A 16,014-nucleotide genomic window follows, 5' to 3' on the forward strand; every position below is an offset into this window, starting at 1 on the left:
CTATCCCTTTAACGTAACTGTCTGCACTAATCAACAACACTTAAACTAACAATGGATCAAATCATCAAATGTGTTGCGACAAAATCTTCATTCACAAAGTGACAAACCTTCAGAAAATCAACATCAACTCTGGAGTTTCACTGTCCACTGTCGACGCTATCACATCCTTTTTTTCAGCAGCAGCACACAGCTGGTTTTGGCAAAAAAAGCTTTGATAAACAAACTGTTTGTTACCTATCCAGCACCAAACAACAGACAGACGCAGTTTGCTACTAAATGGTGAACATGGTGGAGCATTTGAAGAGCCAGATATTTTCCTCAGAAGCTGGTGGAGACCATAACAGAGCTAAAAGTTGAATATTAGACTTACTGCGTGTCTACACAGGAGGTCTTTCAGAGACATTTTTTTTACCTAAAACTTATTTTATTTGAAGTCTATTTTCTTCTCACTATCTACAGTGATTGTTGAGCTCTGCCAAAACGTGACCTATAGGAAATACTGTGCCTGATCCTGCATCCTGTACTGGATCTGCTGCTGCTCTGGGAATGTGTGCTGCTCACGCTACACAGGCTGTTTAGACCATGGATGTATTAAGAACAACTGGATACTACATTCAAAGATGGCCGAAAAGGCCTCCTTTTTCTTCCTTCTCCCACAGAGCTGTTGCAAGCTTGCATGTTCGAGACTTCCGCTGCACACATAATTGGGATAGAATAATTAATCATAGCTTTTCCAGTCTTTCCAAATGTTATTGGACTTAATGGATACAATTTTGATAGTAAAGGGAATCATTTAGGGGGGTTTGCAGCCAGTGTGTATTACTGTAAAGCTGAAGTTGCAATAACCCCATGTGACCATTACGCAAAAATTGCTTCACAGAGCAGCTCCGTCATGGGGGCTTGGTGTAGACACAGTTTTAAGGCCGGCTTATAATAGAAAAGAACTGGCTCGGACGGAATGGTTGAACACGAACCATGTCCGAAAGCAAAAGTGTTTATAGTTGTGCCGGTTGTGGATCATATTTTATATCATTATATGTTTAGCATGCAAAATCTTTATGTGTACACGTGTATGAAGATGTTGTCCTGAAGTAAAAAGTGATACTTTTAAGGTAATTTACCATCTTATAGAAATGAAATACTTAAAGTGCTCATATTATGCTTTTTGGCTTTTCCCCTTTCCTTTATTGTGTTTATATATCTTTTTTGTGCACGTTATAGGTTTACAAAGTGAAAAAGCCCAAAGCCCCCCCCAAAGGGACTTACCATCTTCCAGAAAAACACTGTTCACAAACTGCTCCAAACAGCTCTATTGTAGTCCAGCCTTTACTTCAGAGACAAACGTGGTCACTTTGGAACACACATTATAATGCTCGCCTAGCTGCTTGCGTGGCACGCCCTCATACTCTGCTTCTGACTGGCTAGTAGTCCTTACGAGCTACTGTCAGGGCACGCTCTCATACTCTGCTTCTGACTGGCTAGTAGTCCTTATCTAGATACTGTGCATGTGCAACTCCCAACAAAGATGGAACAGAAGTGTGATGCCTCACTCTGTAGCTAAAACAGAGAGCTCAACACACAGGGTGAAAATAGGAGCTGGCACAATGTGCAGTACAAAAAAATATGGTATTTTTTGAAAATTAAACCATGTAAACCTATTCTGGTACAACCTCTAAATACAATTATGAACCTGAAAATGAGCATAATATGAGCACTTCAAATAAAGTATGAGTACCTCAAAATTGTGCTTGAGTAAACGGTACTTTCCACTTCTATTTACCGGTGAACAAAAGAATAATAATGCTGATTTGTCTGGCAGTGTAAAAAATCGTTGCCTGCATAGTTAATAAGGCCTCGCTGTAGCTGCCGCACAGTAGTGACAGCAGTCTTTCATGTGCGCTGAGCTCCAGCTAACAAGCCCTGCTGCTGCAGCTGTAGGTGTGTGTGTGTGTGTGTGTGTGTGTGTGTGTGTGTGTGTGTGTGTGTGTGAGTGTGAGTGTGTGTTTGTGTTTGTGTGTGTCATCAGGTTGGGACTCTCAGAAGGCTGTCATCAGGCCCCGCATGGATCCTTCAGGAGGTAATGTAATGACCCTCTGCTGCCATGCCCCTCCAACCCCTCACAGACACCAGCCATCACAGAGCTATGCCTCACTTTGTCTACCTTCCTCCTTCACACAGACACACACACACACACACACACACACACACACACACACACACACACACACACACACTCACTCACTCACGCCCTCACACTGATAAAAAACTAGGTTATCATAGCAGTTATTTCTGCTGCAGGGCATGTAGCTTACAAAGCAGAAGAACCTGTTTCAAGGAATCTTAGGACACAATAAAGCCACGTAAGAGCACAATAACAGAAATTAAATTGGAAACCTCGAACAATTCTTTAGTGCTCTGTGCACAGCGTCTTTAGGCCACACATGTTAACTAAATAATACATCATGTACTGTAATTTAAACACAGGGCAGACTTACATGGAAAGGTCAACGTGGCATAATAAGGCTAATGTGACTTTTTTCAAAACTGTAACTTCTGACATTTCCAGGCATTTGACTGCCGCTGACTGAATCTTATTACAACCTTTTTGTACAGTATGGTGAAAGTGCCTCCATTATAAAAGAGCATATTGTAATCAAATGTCTAAAATTCAGAAGAAGAAAAAAAAAAATCACTTGGACGAAAGCCTTCCCCACACAAAGAGCATGCATATTACTCATCCCCCACAGAGCCGCCCTGCTTTAGTGTATTGTGGGAGGACTGGGGTGGGCGGCTGTGCAGGGGATTGGGAGCCGCGTTATAAGACTACACAACATGACTTCAGCTTGCATGGAACGTTTTAGCATAATGTTTCCTCAATGTCTCTACGCACTAAGTGGCCACTATTTCAGCCCAGTATCTGTGTGTGTGTGTGTGTGTGTGTGTGTTTGTGTGTGTGTGTGTATTTATACTGTACTGTATGCACTTCAAAACTAATCAGGAAAGCCAGTGTGGTGGAACCCAGACATCTTGTTTATCCTGCGAGATTTTACCCGCACTTCACCTTCAGAGCCACACACACACACACACACACACACACACACACACACACACACACACACACACACACACACACACACACACACACACACACACACACGCACACACAGTGAAGGTCTTGTGCTTGTCCCAGGTGCAGAGAAATCTGTGAAGCAGCATGTGGCTTGTCCCAGTTCCTCTACAGTACCTGTGTGTGTGTGTGTGTGTGTGTGTGTGTGTGTGTGTGTGTGTGATTGCGTATTGCGACAAGACTGACCCATTTGAATCTTACAGTAATACAGGCGCTCACCAATGCATACCTGAAACTAGTTCAACATGTAGGCTAGGCTGTGTGTAGCCTAACATTGTCACACAGCCGCGGGAGCAACGAACACTGTCTGATGCTGGGGGGTCAAAGTGCACGCTGGGAGTGAGAGGGCATGCAGGGAGCACAGTTTGGAAAATAAGTCTTTAAAGCCGATAAAATGTGATGAAAAAAAGGATTGTGTTACGTTTTACGCTTTTGAAGTGAGGTCATGCTGTCAGGAAACACCTAATGCTCAGACGGCTGTTGAGGTGAGGAACAGGCCCATCTGCATCCTCCTTTTCCCAGTTCTGACAGGGGGGGGGGGGGGGAGTCAGAGATGTGACTCTGTTGAAGTCATTCAAAGCACGTCTAATTTGTGTCCTGGCCAGAGCAGGTGTGTGTGAGAGAGGGAGAAAGGAGAAAGCCAACAGACACGGAGAGGGGGGGGGAGAGGGAGGGAGGGAGACAGAGGGTGCGAAAGAGAAGCAAACAGAGTGAAGGAGAGAGACGGAGGATTGTTTCTTTCCCTGGATGCCAGAAACACCAGCACCAGCAACAGCACCAGCACCAGCAGCAGCGAACTCGGATCCGGACGAGAGGTGACCGGGGCTGGGGGGGTGAAGGTTTGTGTGTGTGTGTGTGTGTGTGTGTGTGTGTGTGTGTGTGTGTGTGTGTGTGTGTGGGTGCGTGTGCGTGCGTGCGTGCGTGCGTGTTGCGCGTCTGGAGAGACTGCAGGATTCGGGAGAGAGGCTGAACTTGCTCCCTCCCTGCGCCGCTCTGCCCTCAGTTTCTGCCGCGTCTCGGAGGAGTCCTGTTCCTCGGGACACAGGCGTCTGGCGCGGTGAGATGTGAAGAGGCTTGAAGTATGGCATGCAGAGATGGTTACTGCCAAGAAGAAGGAGACGGTGACAGCGATGTGCCCCGCTTTTATTCGGACCCTCTTCTACTTTTTCTGTTTGGCGACTTGGTGAGTCCCACAGTGTCGCTGTCCGCAGTGCTGAAACCTCCTGCTCGGCTCACACAAACACTAATGACACTAATGAGGCTTATCTATTTTTTTCCCCTTCTTTTTTAATTTTTTTAAGCACTGAAGTTATGGTACCCTGATTCTTTTTATTTTTTTTAATTTTCGTTCTAGTGTAAAGAAAATCTCTGGACAGACAAAGAAGGATGAAAGGATCCATCCGGAGAATTTTACTCGAATTTTAGACCGACTTCTGGACGGCTATGACAACAGGCTGCGACCAGGATTCGGGGGTATGTAGGGGGGGAAAAAAGCATTTTTTTATTTATTTTTGGAGTATTTTTTGTGCACCAGGAAGCATTTTCCATAGGAAAACTACCTTTAATAATGTTGTAACACGACAGCAGTGCAATGTATCTTTTATTTGACTTTTTTTGTGCCATGGGAGGTTATAACAAACCATTAAGTGCAACGAGGTAGCTGTAAACTCACTATTAAGCACCGAATGCACAGTCAGTTTCGCCAATATGGACTGAATAAGACTGAATTTTATTTTAATTTGACTTTTTAATGCAACAAGAGGTTAAAACACAACATCATGCGCAATTCGATAACACATTATTGAGAACCAAACACCCTATAAGTTAGTTGTATTTTTAGCAACAGAGGAGGGATATATATATATATATATATATATATATATATATATATATATATATATATATATATATATATCGTGGACAGATCGTAATGGAAACATAACTTTTATCTTTACCTCTCTCTGTGTGGGAGACTTGCATCATATAGAACATGTTGCTTCATGTGTCACAGACCCATGCAATGTTTCAGACTTTATCCCGTAAGCCTGGCAGTTCTGCCGTCAGGAGAGGGGCCCGGCCTGTAAGCTCGCATGGTTAAGCGAATGCAGTTATATAACCGGGTGTACGTTTCAGGACAAACGCTTAAAGCACAAGTTCAGTGCTAAAAGTACGGATTTTTTTTTCTGTAGCCTACATCATGTCTGAAACCACGACATGTAGACATAGAGTCCCATTTGGTTCACAGTGCACAGCAGCCTGTAGCTTTGCTTATCCCTGCACTTATAAACAACGCATTTACAGTCTGCCGCCACATTCATTCAATGAGAAAAAAAAACAAATCTAACAGGATTATGGTTGTATATCTTTAAAGCTTTTTTTTCACTTTCATTATCCAAGGCATTACAACTCTGGATAATCTATTGCCTGTCTTTTGGGTTTGATGGGCTGTAGTAGGTCTGATTTAAAGTTTACAAGTGTGAATAAGACTGCTGTCTCTCTGAGGCTGGACTGACATAGAAACACAGGAAATGACATGTGACACTTGTTGTGTTTCATTGGCTCTATAGGTCCTGTGACTGAAGTCAAGACTGACATTTATGTGACAAGTTTTGGGCCTGTCTCAGATGTTGAAATGGTATGTACCCACATGTTAAATGGAGTTAAACACTGCACTGTTAATACTGAGCTCACCTAAAACTGGTCATTACAGAAGAGCATATACACTACTTCATATGTGGGTGCAGGGGCGGAGCCAGAAGTTGTGAACATTCAGGGCTCAGGCATTGATTCCCATTTACAGCAGCTATATGCACTATTTTTCAAGCCATTTCAGATAGAATGCCTAAAAATCTGTACATCATTTTGGAAAACATGATAGTTGCCAAGGAAAAGAATCATCCTGTAGAGCCTATCACTGTAAGAAAAGAATCCGTTAAAAAACGATAATGTCCTGGCAGAAAATTACCAGTACCTGTTCCGTTAAGTTTAGGGAAGATTCTGTATATTTACAGTATATCCTCTGTGCCTTTAAACAGACATTTTGGTTAATCCAAATATGGAAAAATACCTGTGAAAATATCATTACAGAAAATGTCTTCATATTAGCACAGCATATTAGTCCACATTTCTACAGACCTTTCTTACAGTGTACATTCTATTTTTGTATCAAATTTTTCGCCAACTGTCTTCATTATTCTCAAACCAGAACACAACTAATGTTGAGGATGACTCATTTTCACTCCTGCCACGTAAAAAGAGGCTAAAATTGGCGGACGTTACTAATTTTAAGTTACGTAACAGGTAGGGTAGAAATTTAGCATAAACAACATGACTAAGTTCACACAACGCATGTTTAATTGACAAATCTGCTACATTTGAATCCATCCCATAAAAAAATCCAGACTGCTCTAATTGTACATCAATGATCCCCAAAAGAACAGTTGCTCAATTATATACAGTTTCTGTAGTTGTAGTAATAGTAGCATAGAACAGTTGAAGTTATTTTAAAAGCCTAAAAGATTTGGGGCTTCTACTTACCAGACTTTCTTCCAGATGAATGCTGATAATCATGAAGCAACATATCATCCCACCTGCCAACCTACCTAACCTCAGCTGCTTGTCTTGCGTTTGCCAATATCCCTGTCTCAGGAGTACACAATGGACGTGTTCTTTCGCCAGACGTGGGTGGACCGGAGGTTGAGGTACGAGGGCCCAATAGAGATTTTGAGGCTGAACAACCTGATGGTAAATAACGTGTGGACACCGGACACCTTCTTCAGGAATGGCAAGAAGTCAGTTGCTCACAACATGACGGCCCCCAACAAGCTTTTCCGCATCATGAAGAACGGCACCATTTTGTACACCATGAGGTACTGCAGTATCACCATATCATCATCCTCGTCACCATATATTACCTATTGACATTAAACACCTGATGAATTATATTCAAAAGCCTAAACTTGATCAAATGGTTTTGTTTAAAACTATGTGTCTGTTTCCTACTATTCTCACATTTGCTAATTTGTAATGTGGGAATGGACTCTTCACATAATTCCTTTTCTATATTTTGGTGTTTGTGCTAATTAAAAAACAAACAAAAAAAAACAGACTTTGTTTGATTTAAAAGAACTGAGCAGATTTGAAATCAAACCCAGTGGCTCATAATGTGTAAACAGTGCAGAGCTGTGTGGAGGCAGAGCAGAGGCTGCCAAACTTCTCAATCTTAAATTCAATATAACAGTCACGTAACAGCTCCTTTGCCTATTTAGTGAAAATGGTTTGGTGTAAAGTATAGTATAAAAGTAAATCACCGACCTTTTCTAGTGTTAACCCTCTATCACATCACTGATATGTATTATATCAGAAGAATCAGCCATAGGCTGTGCAACCAATCCCTGTGATTTCTCTACTGCTAGTTTACAACAGTGCATGCTAACATGACATGTGAAACCCATCTTCCTATGCTAAACAGTGCTAAGTGGATGGTAACTTACACTATTTACCAAAACATTGGTGTTGCTGTCCCTGATTCTTTCACAAAATCTTGAAGCATGTGTGTGTGTGTGTGTGTGTGTGTGTGTGTGTGTGTGTGTGTATTTAGTCCTTTATTGAGCAACTCTTCTCTGTATTGCATCAGGTTGACTATTAGTGCTGAGTGTCCCATGAAGCTAGTGGACTTCCCCATGGATGGACATGCGTGCCCACTCAAGTTTGGAAGCTGTAAGTCCTGTGTGTGTGTGTGTGTTTGTGTGTATGATTGTGATAGATAAAGAGGTAGGAACAGAGATATTTTATTGTCTGTGTCATGGCAGAAACATGCAATAAACTCAGTAAACATACAAAAACCTATAAAAACTCATTTACACAGGATAAAAATTACAATGTTAGTGTGTGTGTTTGGGTCATTACTTTTTATTTAAAGGAACACGCCGACTTATTGGGAATTAAGCTTATTCACCGTAACCCACAGAGTAAACAAGTCGATACATACCCTTCTCATCTCGTGCTGTAACGCTGCCTGACGGTTCCAGCATTAGCTTAGCCCAGCACAGATCCTGCAGGTAACTGGTTCCAACTAGCCTACTGCTCCAAATTGTGACAAAAGTGACAAAATAACGCCAACATGTTTCTATTTACATGTTGTGATTTGTAGAGTCACAGCGTGTACAAAAAACAACGTAACATGAGACACAGCCATCTTCTAACAGTAAACAAACCGGGAACTATATTCTCAGGCGGAAGAATATAGTACTTGGGCGGAGTGATATGCAGCAAGCCTGTCTGAGAATATAGTTCCCGATTTGTTTAAAGTTAGAAGACGGCTGTGTCTCATGTTACTTTGTTTTTTGTACACGCTGTGACTCTATAAATCACAACATATAAATAGGAACATGTTGGTGTTATTTTGTCACTTATTCGGAGCAGTAGGATTGCTGGAACCATTCACTTGCATGTTCTGTGCTGGCCTGATGCCGCTGGAGCCATCAGACAGCATTACAGCATGCACGGAGATTAGAAGGATATGTATCGACTTGTCTAACTCTGGGGGTTACTGTGAATAAGCTAAATTCCCAATAAGTCGGCATGTTCCTTTAAGTTAATAGTAGTGGGAATGAAGGAGTGTTTGTATTGGTATTTGTGTTTTTCTTGGCCAAAGGGCTGATGGTAGTAACTGGAGAGAGTTATGGAGAGAGGCACACAATGTGAAATTATGGCAGAAACAAAAAAACAACTAAGATTCTCAAAAGGTTTAGTTTGACTTTTTCACTTTCTTGCCGAAAGTTATATGACAAGATTAATACCGCTCTTATATCTGTACAGTAAATATGAAGCTTACGCTTAGCAAACTGGAAACATGGGGAAACAGCTAGCTTCCTCTGGCCAAAAGTAACAAAATCTGCCTACCAGCATCTCTAAAAAATAAATATATATTTTGTCACATGGGAAGGCGTATCAATAGCTTGCCACTTTAAGGACATTTTGCGTGTCATGTCATTGCTTTTTAAGATTTTTGTGTTATTCAATACCCTGTTGTCCTTCAACACGTGGTCAAAGTTGTACATTAAAAAATGTATGGTTAGGTTTAGGCAACAAAAATGCTTGGTTAGGTTTAGGAAAAGATCACGGTTTGGGTTAAAATAAGTATGTTTTTACTTAAATTAAGTTACGTACAGTAGCCTACATAAGTGAAGTAGTCAACATGAAAAGACTTTTGGTTTGACACGGGACAGCAAAAGTGAAAGTCCTGTGTTTGTTTGACCCATCCATCCTCCCCATCCTCTTCTCAATGCGGACTTTTGCTCTTTATATTAGACTAAACGGCCTGAAATTACGTGTGACCCCAAAAATGCCTTGTGATAAAATGCAAAATGACTTAAAGGAACACGCCGACTTATTGGGACTTTAGCTTATTCACAGTAACCCCCAGAGTTAGATAAGTCCATACATACCCTTCTCATCTCCGTGCGTGTTGTAACCAAGGGGGTAAGCTTCGCTTCAGAACGCGTAGCTCCCATTTTGATGCTACAAAACGATCACCTCCCGTTAGCATTCCATTGACTCCCATCCATTTTGACGTCACTTTGACAGCGAATAACTTTACATCTGAAGCGTTTAAAGACTCTATTTGTCCATTGTTTATTTCTAAAGAAACATGACAATGTGTTAAAGGCTCCATTACCTTGTACCTCACGTTATGGCTCCGTAGCAGATGCTTTTGTAAAAATATAGTAGTACCTACATAGTAGAGGAATTACTGTATAGTACAGGAGAAGCTCGCAGGCACTTTTGACTTACATGAGCTGTTTAAGTTGAATTACTAATGTTAACTAGCATTTTAGTTAGCAATAATTAGCCTGTGCCTATGTTATCTCCTTACATATACAGTACCTACACTCTCCGTCTCTGTAAGATTGGGAATGATTGAGATTTCTCTTGGCACAGCTACCAGAAGACTTACAACTTTCAGACAGGTTGCTCACGTCACATCTACGTCGTCTCTCTCAGTTGGAGGCTGCTCAGTAACGCTCAGCCATCACCGGAAAAGTGCTTCTAATATCCTTCACTGGTCTCCGTCCAGAGACACGGGATCTGTTGGTCCATTCTTATATACTGTCTATGGTTGTAACTCTGTCCGACGCTCCCAGCGCTAGCTAAGCCTAGCACAGATCCTGGAGGTAACCGCCGGTTCCAACTATCCTACTGCCGCCAACAAGTTCCTGTTTACATGTTGTGATTTGTATAGTCACAGGGTGTACAAATAACAAGGTCACTATGCTTTTACTATCTAGTAATTGTTGACACCAGGCAAACTCTATGCTCCTCACCACAGGGCTTCAGGTGCTGCTAGCAAATCACTCCGCCCAAGTAGCAGAAGTAGCAGTGCTTCGCCTTTCTGAGAATATAGTTCCCAGTATGTATACGGTTAGAAGATGGCTGTGTCTCATGTGACCTTGTTATTTGTACACGCTGTGCCTATACAAATCACATCATGTAAATAGGAAAATGTTGGTTACTTATTGGGAGCAGTAGGCTAACTGGAGCCGGTTACCTCCAGGATCTGTGCTAAGCTAGGCTAGCGCTGGGAGCATCAGACAGAGTTACAACACGCCCAGAGATGAGAAGGGTATGTATGGCCTTATCTAACTCTGGGGGATACAGGGAATAAGCTAAAGTCCCAATAAGTCGGCATGTTCCTCTAAGAAATGTGTGTGTTATACATGCCTTTTGGTGAGACCTGGTCTTTGTACTGAAGTGTAAAAACAACAAGGATCTAGCTGTTTACAGAATCTGTGCTAAGCTATCTGGCGGCTGTCTGTAATGGTAAATGGACTGCATTTATGTAGCGCTTTTCTAGTCTCAGCTAGTTTTAGCACTATAGCCAGGGATCAAACCACAGGCCTTGCGATTGATAGAAGGTTTCTCTACCTCTTGGGCCACAGTTTTTTAGCCAGGGTTTCATGATTTATTTTAGAAGATATATTTATATTTACAAATGATACATATAGTGCCTTTTTAGGTAAAGTTTTTAAGAGTTTCTGGAGGTAAGGAACTCTGTCACTAATCAAAAGTTTGTCCTGGCCTGGTCTGATCACACGACTGTTGTCTGCTCGGCGCTGAAATGGATTCTGTGCTGAACAGAGTGCTGAGGAGCTGAGCACTTTGTGAGACACAAAGCGACTGAATGCTTATTCTAAATAATGAAGCATTTCATGCTTCATTGTGAACAATGAAGCCCTAGCTCAGCATCAGTGTTTAAAGTGGGCCTACTGGTCAGCAGAAATGACTTAATTAGAAATAAAGGTGTTTCTCAGCTCCGTCTTATCGGAGAAGAGCAGCAGTTTGAAGATTACATCTGCAGGGGAAAGAATAGGGACAAGACAACGGGTTTGCCTTTGCATTCATCCCAATCCGCCATCAAATACCCAGTGCGTTGACATTGCGAAGGACAAATTCATATTTCTCAGTTATTGTCATTGTCTTTCCTCCTCATACTCCTCCTTTTCACCATCCTGCTCTGCTGCTGCTAGCCTCCAGTCATGAGGAAGTGACTATGGATCTGATGTGGCCTGAAGCGAAGGAAAGGTCAGAATGCCTTCCTCTGCCTCAGGATAGCACAGACCTATACAGCTATAGCCATAGCTTGTGTGTGTGTGTGTATGTGTGTGTGTGTGTGTGTGTGTGTGTGTGTGCGTGCGTGTGCGCGTGTGTGTGTGTGCTCATTTTCTCTTTGTCTGCCCTGCCTTTATCTTTCCTCCATCACTCTTTCTTTCTCCCGCTCTACGTCTCCTTTTCTGTTTCTCCATCTGGACTTGTGTGCGCAGGCATTGCGTTCCACCCCATGACACACCAGAAGTCATTTCATTTTGGCAGCACAGTATGTATCCTGCCGATGTGGAGTCCCACAGGGAGTGGCCAGAAAAGACAACTAGCATTTTGTTGAGCATTCACAGAATCGGCCAACTTCTTGACTTCTGGGACTTGTTATGATTTAAAGTATCCCTAACTCAGACACAGTGGGGACACGCTTTTTTTGATCGAAAACCTTCAAATTTAAGGATATCAAATTAAATATATTGTGAAGTATTATCACCTGACTGCTGTTCTCCTCAGCCCTAAGGAGTGTTAAAGCATCTTTCAGCTCCAGTGACTTTAATGTTCTCTTATGGCTCTCATCAACTTCAACTCCAGCATCAGCAGACAGCTGTTTTCAGTGAAAATGTTGTGATAAACCCACTGTACACTACCTGTCCAACAACAAACAGCAGACAGACAAAGTTAGGATGCAGATTTAAAGGTCCCATGGCATGAAAATTTCACCTTATGAGGTTTTTAATATTAATATGTGTTCCCCAAGCCTGCCTATAATCCCTCAGTGACTAGAAATGGTGATAGGTGTAAACCGAGCCCTGGGTATCCTGCTCTGCCTTTGAGAAAATGAAAGCTCAGATGGGCCAATCAGGAATCTTCTCCTTATGAGGTCATAAGGAGCAAGGTTACCTCCCCTTTCTCTGCTTTGACCGCCCAGAGAATTTAGCCCACCCATGAGAGAGAGAGAGAGACATCATGGCTTTCAAACGAGCAAAGTGGCAGATGGTCAAGGCCACACCCACAACCTCCACCTTGCCCCCCCCTCTCTCCTCCTCAATAGCTACAGACACAGAAATGGCACATCCTAAGGAAAGCTCATTGTGGGACTGACTCTAGTGGCTATAATTCTGCACCAAGGTTGAATTTCGGGAAAGAGACTTCAGATACAGTATTAGGGGACCACTAAGGCCTATATAAAAGAGACTTCAGATACAGTATTAGGGGACCACTAAGGCCTATATAAAAGCATCCAAAGAGCACCATGTCATGGGACCTTTAAGTAAAAATGTAAATGTAATATAGTTTGTTCACACCAAACATCACCACGCTTGTGCGCTTCCAGATTATGTTATGAACCTAGATGTTCGGTTTTCCGACATATGTGGCCTGATGGGCAGGCCAGTACCTTACGTTGCAGTCCGCCACCATCGCTGTATGAATGTGTGTGTGTGATTGAGAGGCAAATTGTAAAGCACTTTGTCCAGTAAGGTAGAAAGGCGCTATGGGGTGGAGTGGCAGTAGCGGTAGGGTAGGGAGTTGGGTTGGGAACCGGAGGGTTGCTGGTCCCCATACGGACCAAAGTATGGTGGTTGACTGGTAGCTCGAGAGGTGCCAGTTCACCTCCTGGGCACTGCCAAGGTGCTCTTGGGCAAGGCACCATACCCCCAACTGATCGGGTGCCTTTCCATGGCCAGTCCCCTCACTCTGACGTCTCTCCATTAGTGCATGTATAGGTACTGAGCATGTGTGTGTAATTCAGGCCTGTGTGTAATGTGTGTAATAACAACAGAGTAAAAACATTGTAATTTTCCTTGCAGGATTAATAAAGTGTAAATTAGAATTAGAAATTAAATTATCTAAATGCAGTCCATTTACCATTTCACAAATGTATCTATATAATGTGTATGTATATACACACTTATACAAATAACAGCTACATTTAAAATCATATTATAGTCATGTATGTACATTGTGAAAGGCAGTTTACAGTATACCAACACATTACATATATCATTCTTAGTCTTTACACTGCACCGTACACAACGTACAGTAAGTGACTCACATCAGGCTGGCTTTGCTGTCTTCCCACAGATGCCTATCCTATAACAGAGATGATCTATACTTGGACCAAAGGGCCTGAGCATTCAGTGGAGGTCCCTCCTGAGTCCTCCAGCCTCGTTCAGTATGATCTCATCGGCCAGACGGTCTCCAGTGAAACCATTAAATCCATCACAGGTGAGACTCGCTCGTCCTCTCACCCTTTTGACTTATCAACTGAATGCTTCCAAGCAAAATGGCTTTCTTTCTTTCACACATGGTGTAAAATAGATGTCCAGCTGTCTCTGTGTATCATACTATGTCAAACCTGGTAGATTTGCCAGGTCTACACTGTATTTTCCACATGACTGACAGGACAAATACTTAACAAATGCAGCAAAGGTTTAAAGGATTTGGAGTTTTGTCACTCCATTGGACCATGGCCAGCAGACAGTACAAGCCTCTTGAAATCCAACCCTGTCAACATCATGAATTGAGGCATTTCAGAGGGCCTTTCAGTTCACATAAATACTGAAGGATCCGAAAAAAAAAAAGATTTTAGCAGCAGAAAGTTAGGTGGCATGTGTCCATTTGGGTGAAAATGGATAGGGGTTACTAAAATGTAGACAGCCACGAAGAAACGATCAAATAGAATCAAATGTGACATCTGTCTAAAGCTGCACTAAGGGAAATGTGTCGCCCTGCGACTTTAAATTCTTTGTTGATCAAACTAATTCATTTCTGTTGATCCTCCAGGTGAATATGTGGTGATGACGGTCTACTTCCACTTGAAACGTAAAATGGGCTACTTCATGATTCAGACGTATATCCCCTGCATAATGACAGTAATCCTCTCCCAAGTGTCCTTCTGGATAAATAAAGAATCGGTCCCGGCACGCACAGTCTTCGGTATGTAGACTTCACACATTCCTCATCCTGCTCAGCCTTTCGGCTCTCTGTTTATTGACTTGACTCGATGCCTGCATGTGTGTCTCTCCACTCTGCACAACAAGGTGATGTGAGGTGATTATGACGAATATAAAGAGCTGCTGTTTTGTTTTTTTTATCCTAAGATTGCCTCATGAAATGCAAATTCACTGCTATTAGTTTTAAGACTGTTTTGATATGCTAGAATGAACAGCTGACAGCATTAGGAAAAATCATTTTGATGCATCTCCGAAGCAAAGATGCCTCAAGCAAAGACCAGAAATTTGGGTCTAAGAAAAGGTTTTGTATCCTTTCAAGATGTAATATGAATACCCGTCTAAATGAGTTATAAAACCTTGATGGGGAAAGATTAAAAGTAATTGTTTAAGGCAAGATGCCCCGGGAGGAAATTAAGATTTTAGGTCTCCACAGATTTAAAATTTTACATTAAGAATGCCATCTAACCAAGAGCAGTTAATTCAAAAAAGCATGTGCTACTTTAATGAGATTAAGCTTTAAAGGGTTTAGGCCTCAAACGAAACAAAAATAACAAATGATATTTCATTTCTATCACTATCCCTACATTTTAAACACAGGTCTGTTAAAAGAATGAGTTTATTCTTTTAATAAACTATTCTATTCTTTTCTAAACTATTCTATTTTTAATACAAAATGTAGTGCTGTAACAGCAGTGGTGGGCACTAACACATTACAGTAAAACATTTTTTTTTTTTTAGTATATTAGCATATCAAATTCAGTAATTAGCTACAGTTACGAATCACTGTAACGTAAGCGCTTTGTTACTGTGACTTTTGAGGGTCGGCTTGTTCGCTGTATTACCGGGAGTTTAATGGTGGTTTGATATAAGCTTGGTCCCTGGTCGGGTATGTGTTAGCTTGACGTAGCTAGTTAGCCTTTTCCAAATGAGGAGAATGTGACTCCTGGTAATAATTAAAGTTGTTTTATGATGCCTTCAAATCGAACTCGCTAAAAGCCACCGAGGCTAACAACTTAGCAACTAGCAGGGGGGTAATGTAATGCAGGAAATGCAAAAGCATAATGACATAGGAGAAAGATGAGGAATTAGGTTAGGAATATCAATATTTTACAGACATTATAAAAATATGAAGAAAAACTCTATACGGCTAAAATTACAATACATTAACTTTTCATACACAAAAAAAATTGGCCTCAGCCATTTCTGAAAATGTTAGCAAACACACACAACTTGTGAACTCGGAGCTTTCAGAAAATGTAATGTTACACTTCCGAGTTTGTGAATATCACATATCAGGAGGCGTCATATGGACTCCACTCGCAAACACGGTAAACA

General features: G+C 41.8%; 1 protein-coding gene across 1 annotated transcript in view; it reads left to right on the forward strand.

Annotated features, from left to right (window-relative positions):
• The first annotated feature begins 4,221 nt into the window (after positions 1-4,221).
• gabra4 (gamma-aminobutyric acid type A receptor subunit alpha4) overlaps positions 4,222-16,014 on the forward strand; it is a 28,095-nt gene continuing 16,302 nt past the window's right edge. The window contains exons 1-7 of the mRNA XM_028589568.1: positions 4,222-4,310; positions 4,482-4,600; positions 5,695-5,762; positions 6,776-6,996; positions 7,764-7,846; positions 13,808-13,951; positions 14,510-14,662. Coding sequence (XP_028445369.1) covers positions 4,222-4,310; positions 4,482-4,600; positions 5,695-5,762; positions 6,776-6,996; positions 7,764-7,846; positions 13,808-13,951; positions 14,510-14,662 — 877 coding nt within the window. The remainder of the gene's footprint in view (positions 4,311-4,481; positions 4,601-5,694; positions 5,763-6,775; positions 6,997-7,763; positions 7,847-13,807; positions 13,952-14,509; positions 14,663-16,014) is intronic.

This window comes from Perca flavescens, chromosome 10, assembly GCF_004354835.1.
Source record: "Perca flavescens isolate YP-PL-M2 chromosome 10, PFLA_1.0, whole genome shotgun sequence".
NCBI classification, from domain to species: domain Eukaryota; kingdom Metazoa; phylum Chordata; class Actinopteri; order Perciformes; family Percidae; genus Perca; species Perca flavescens.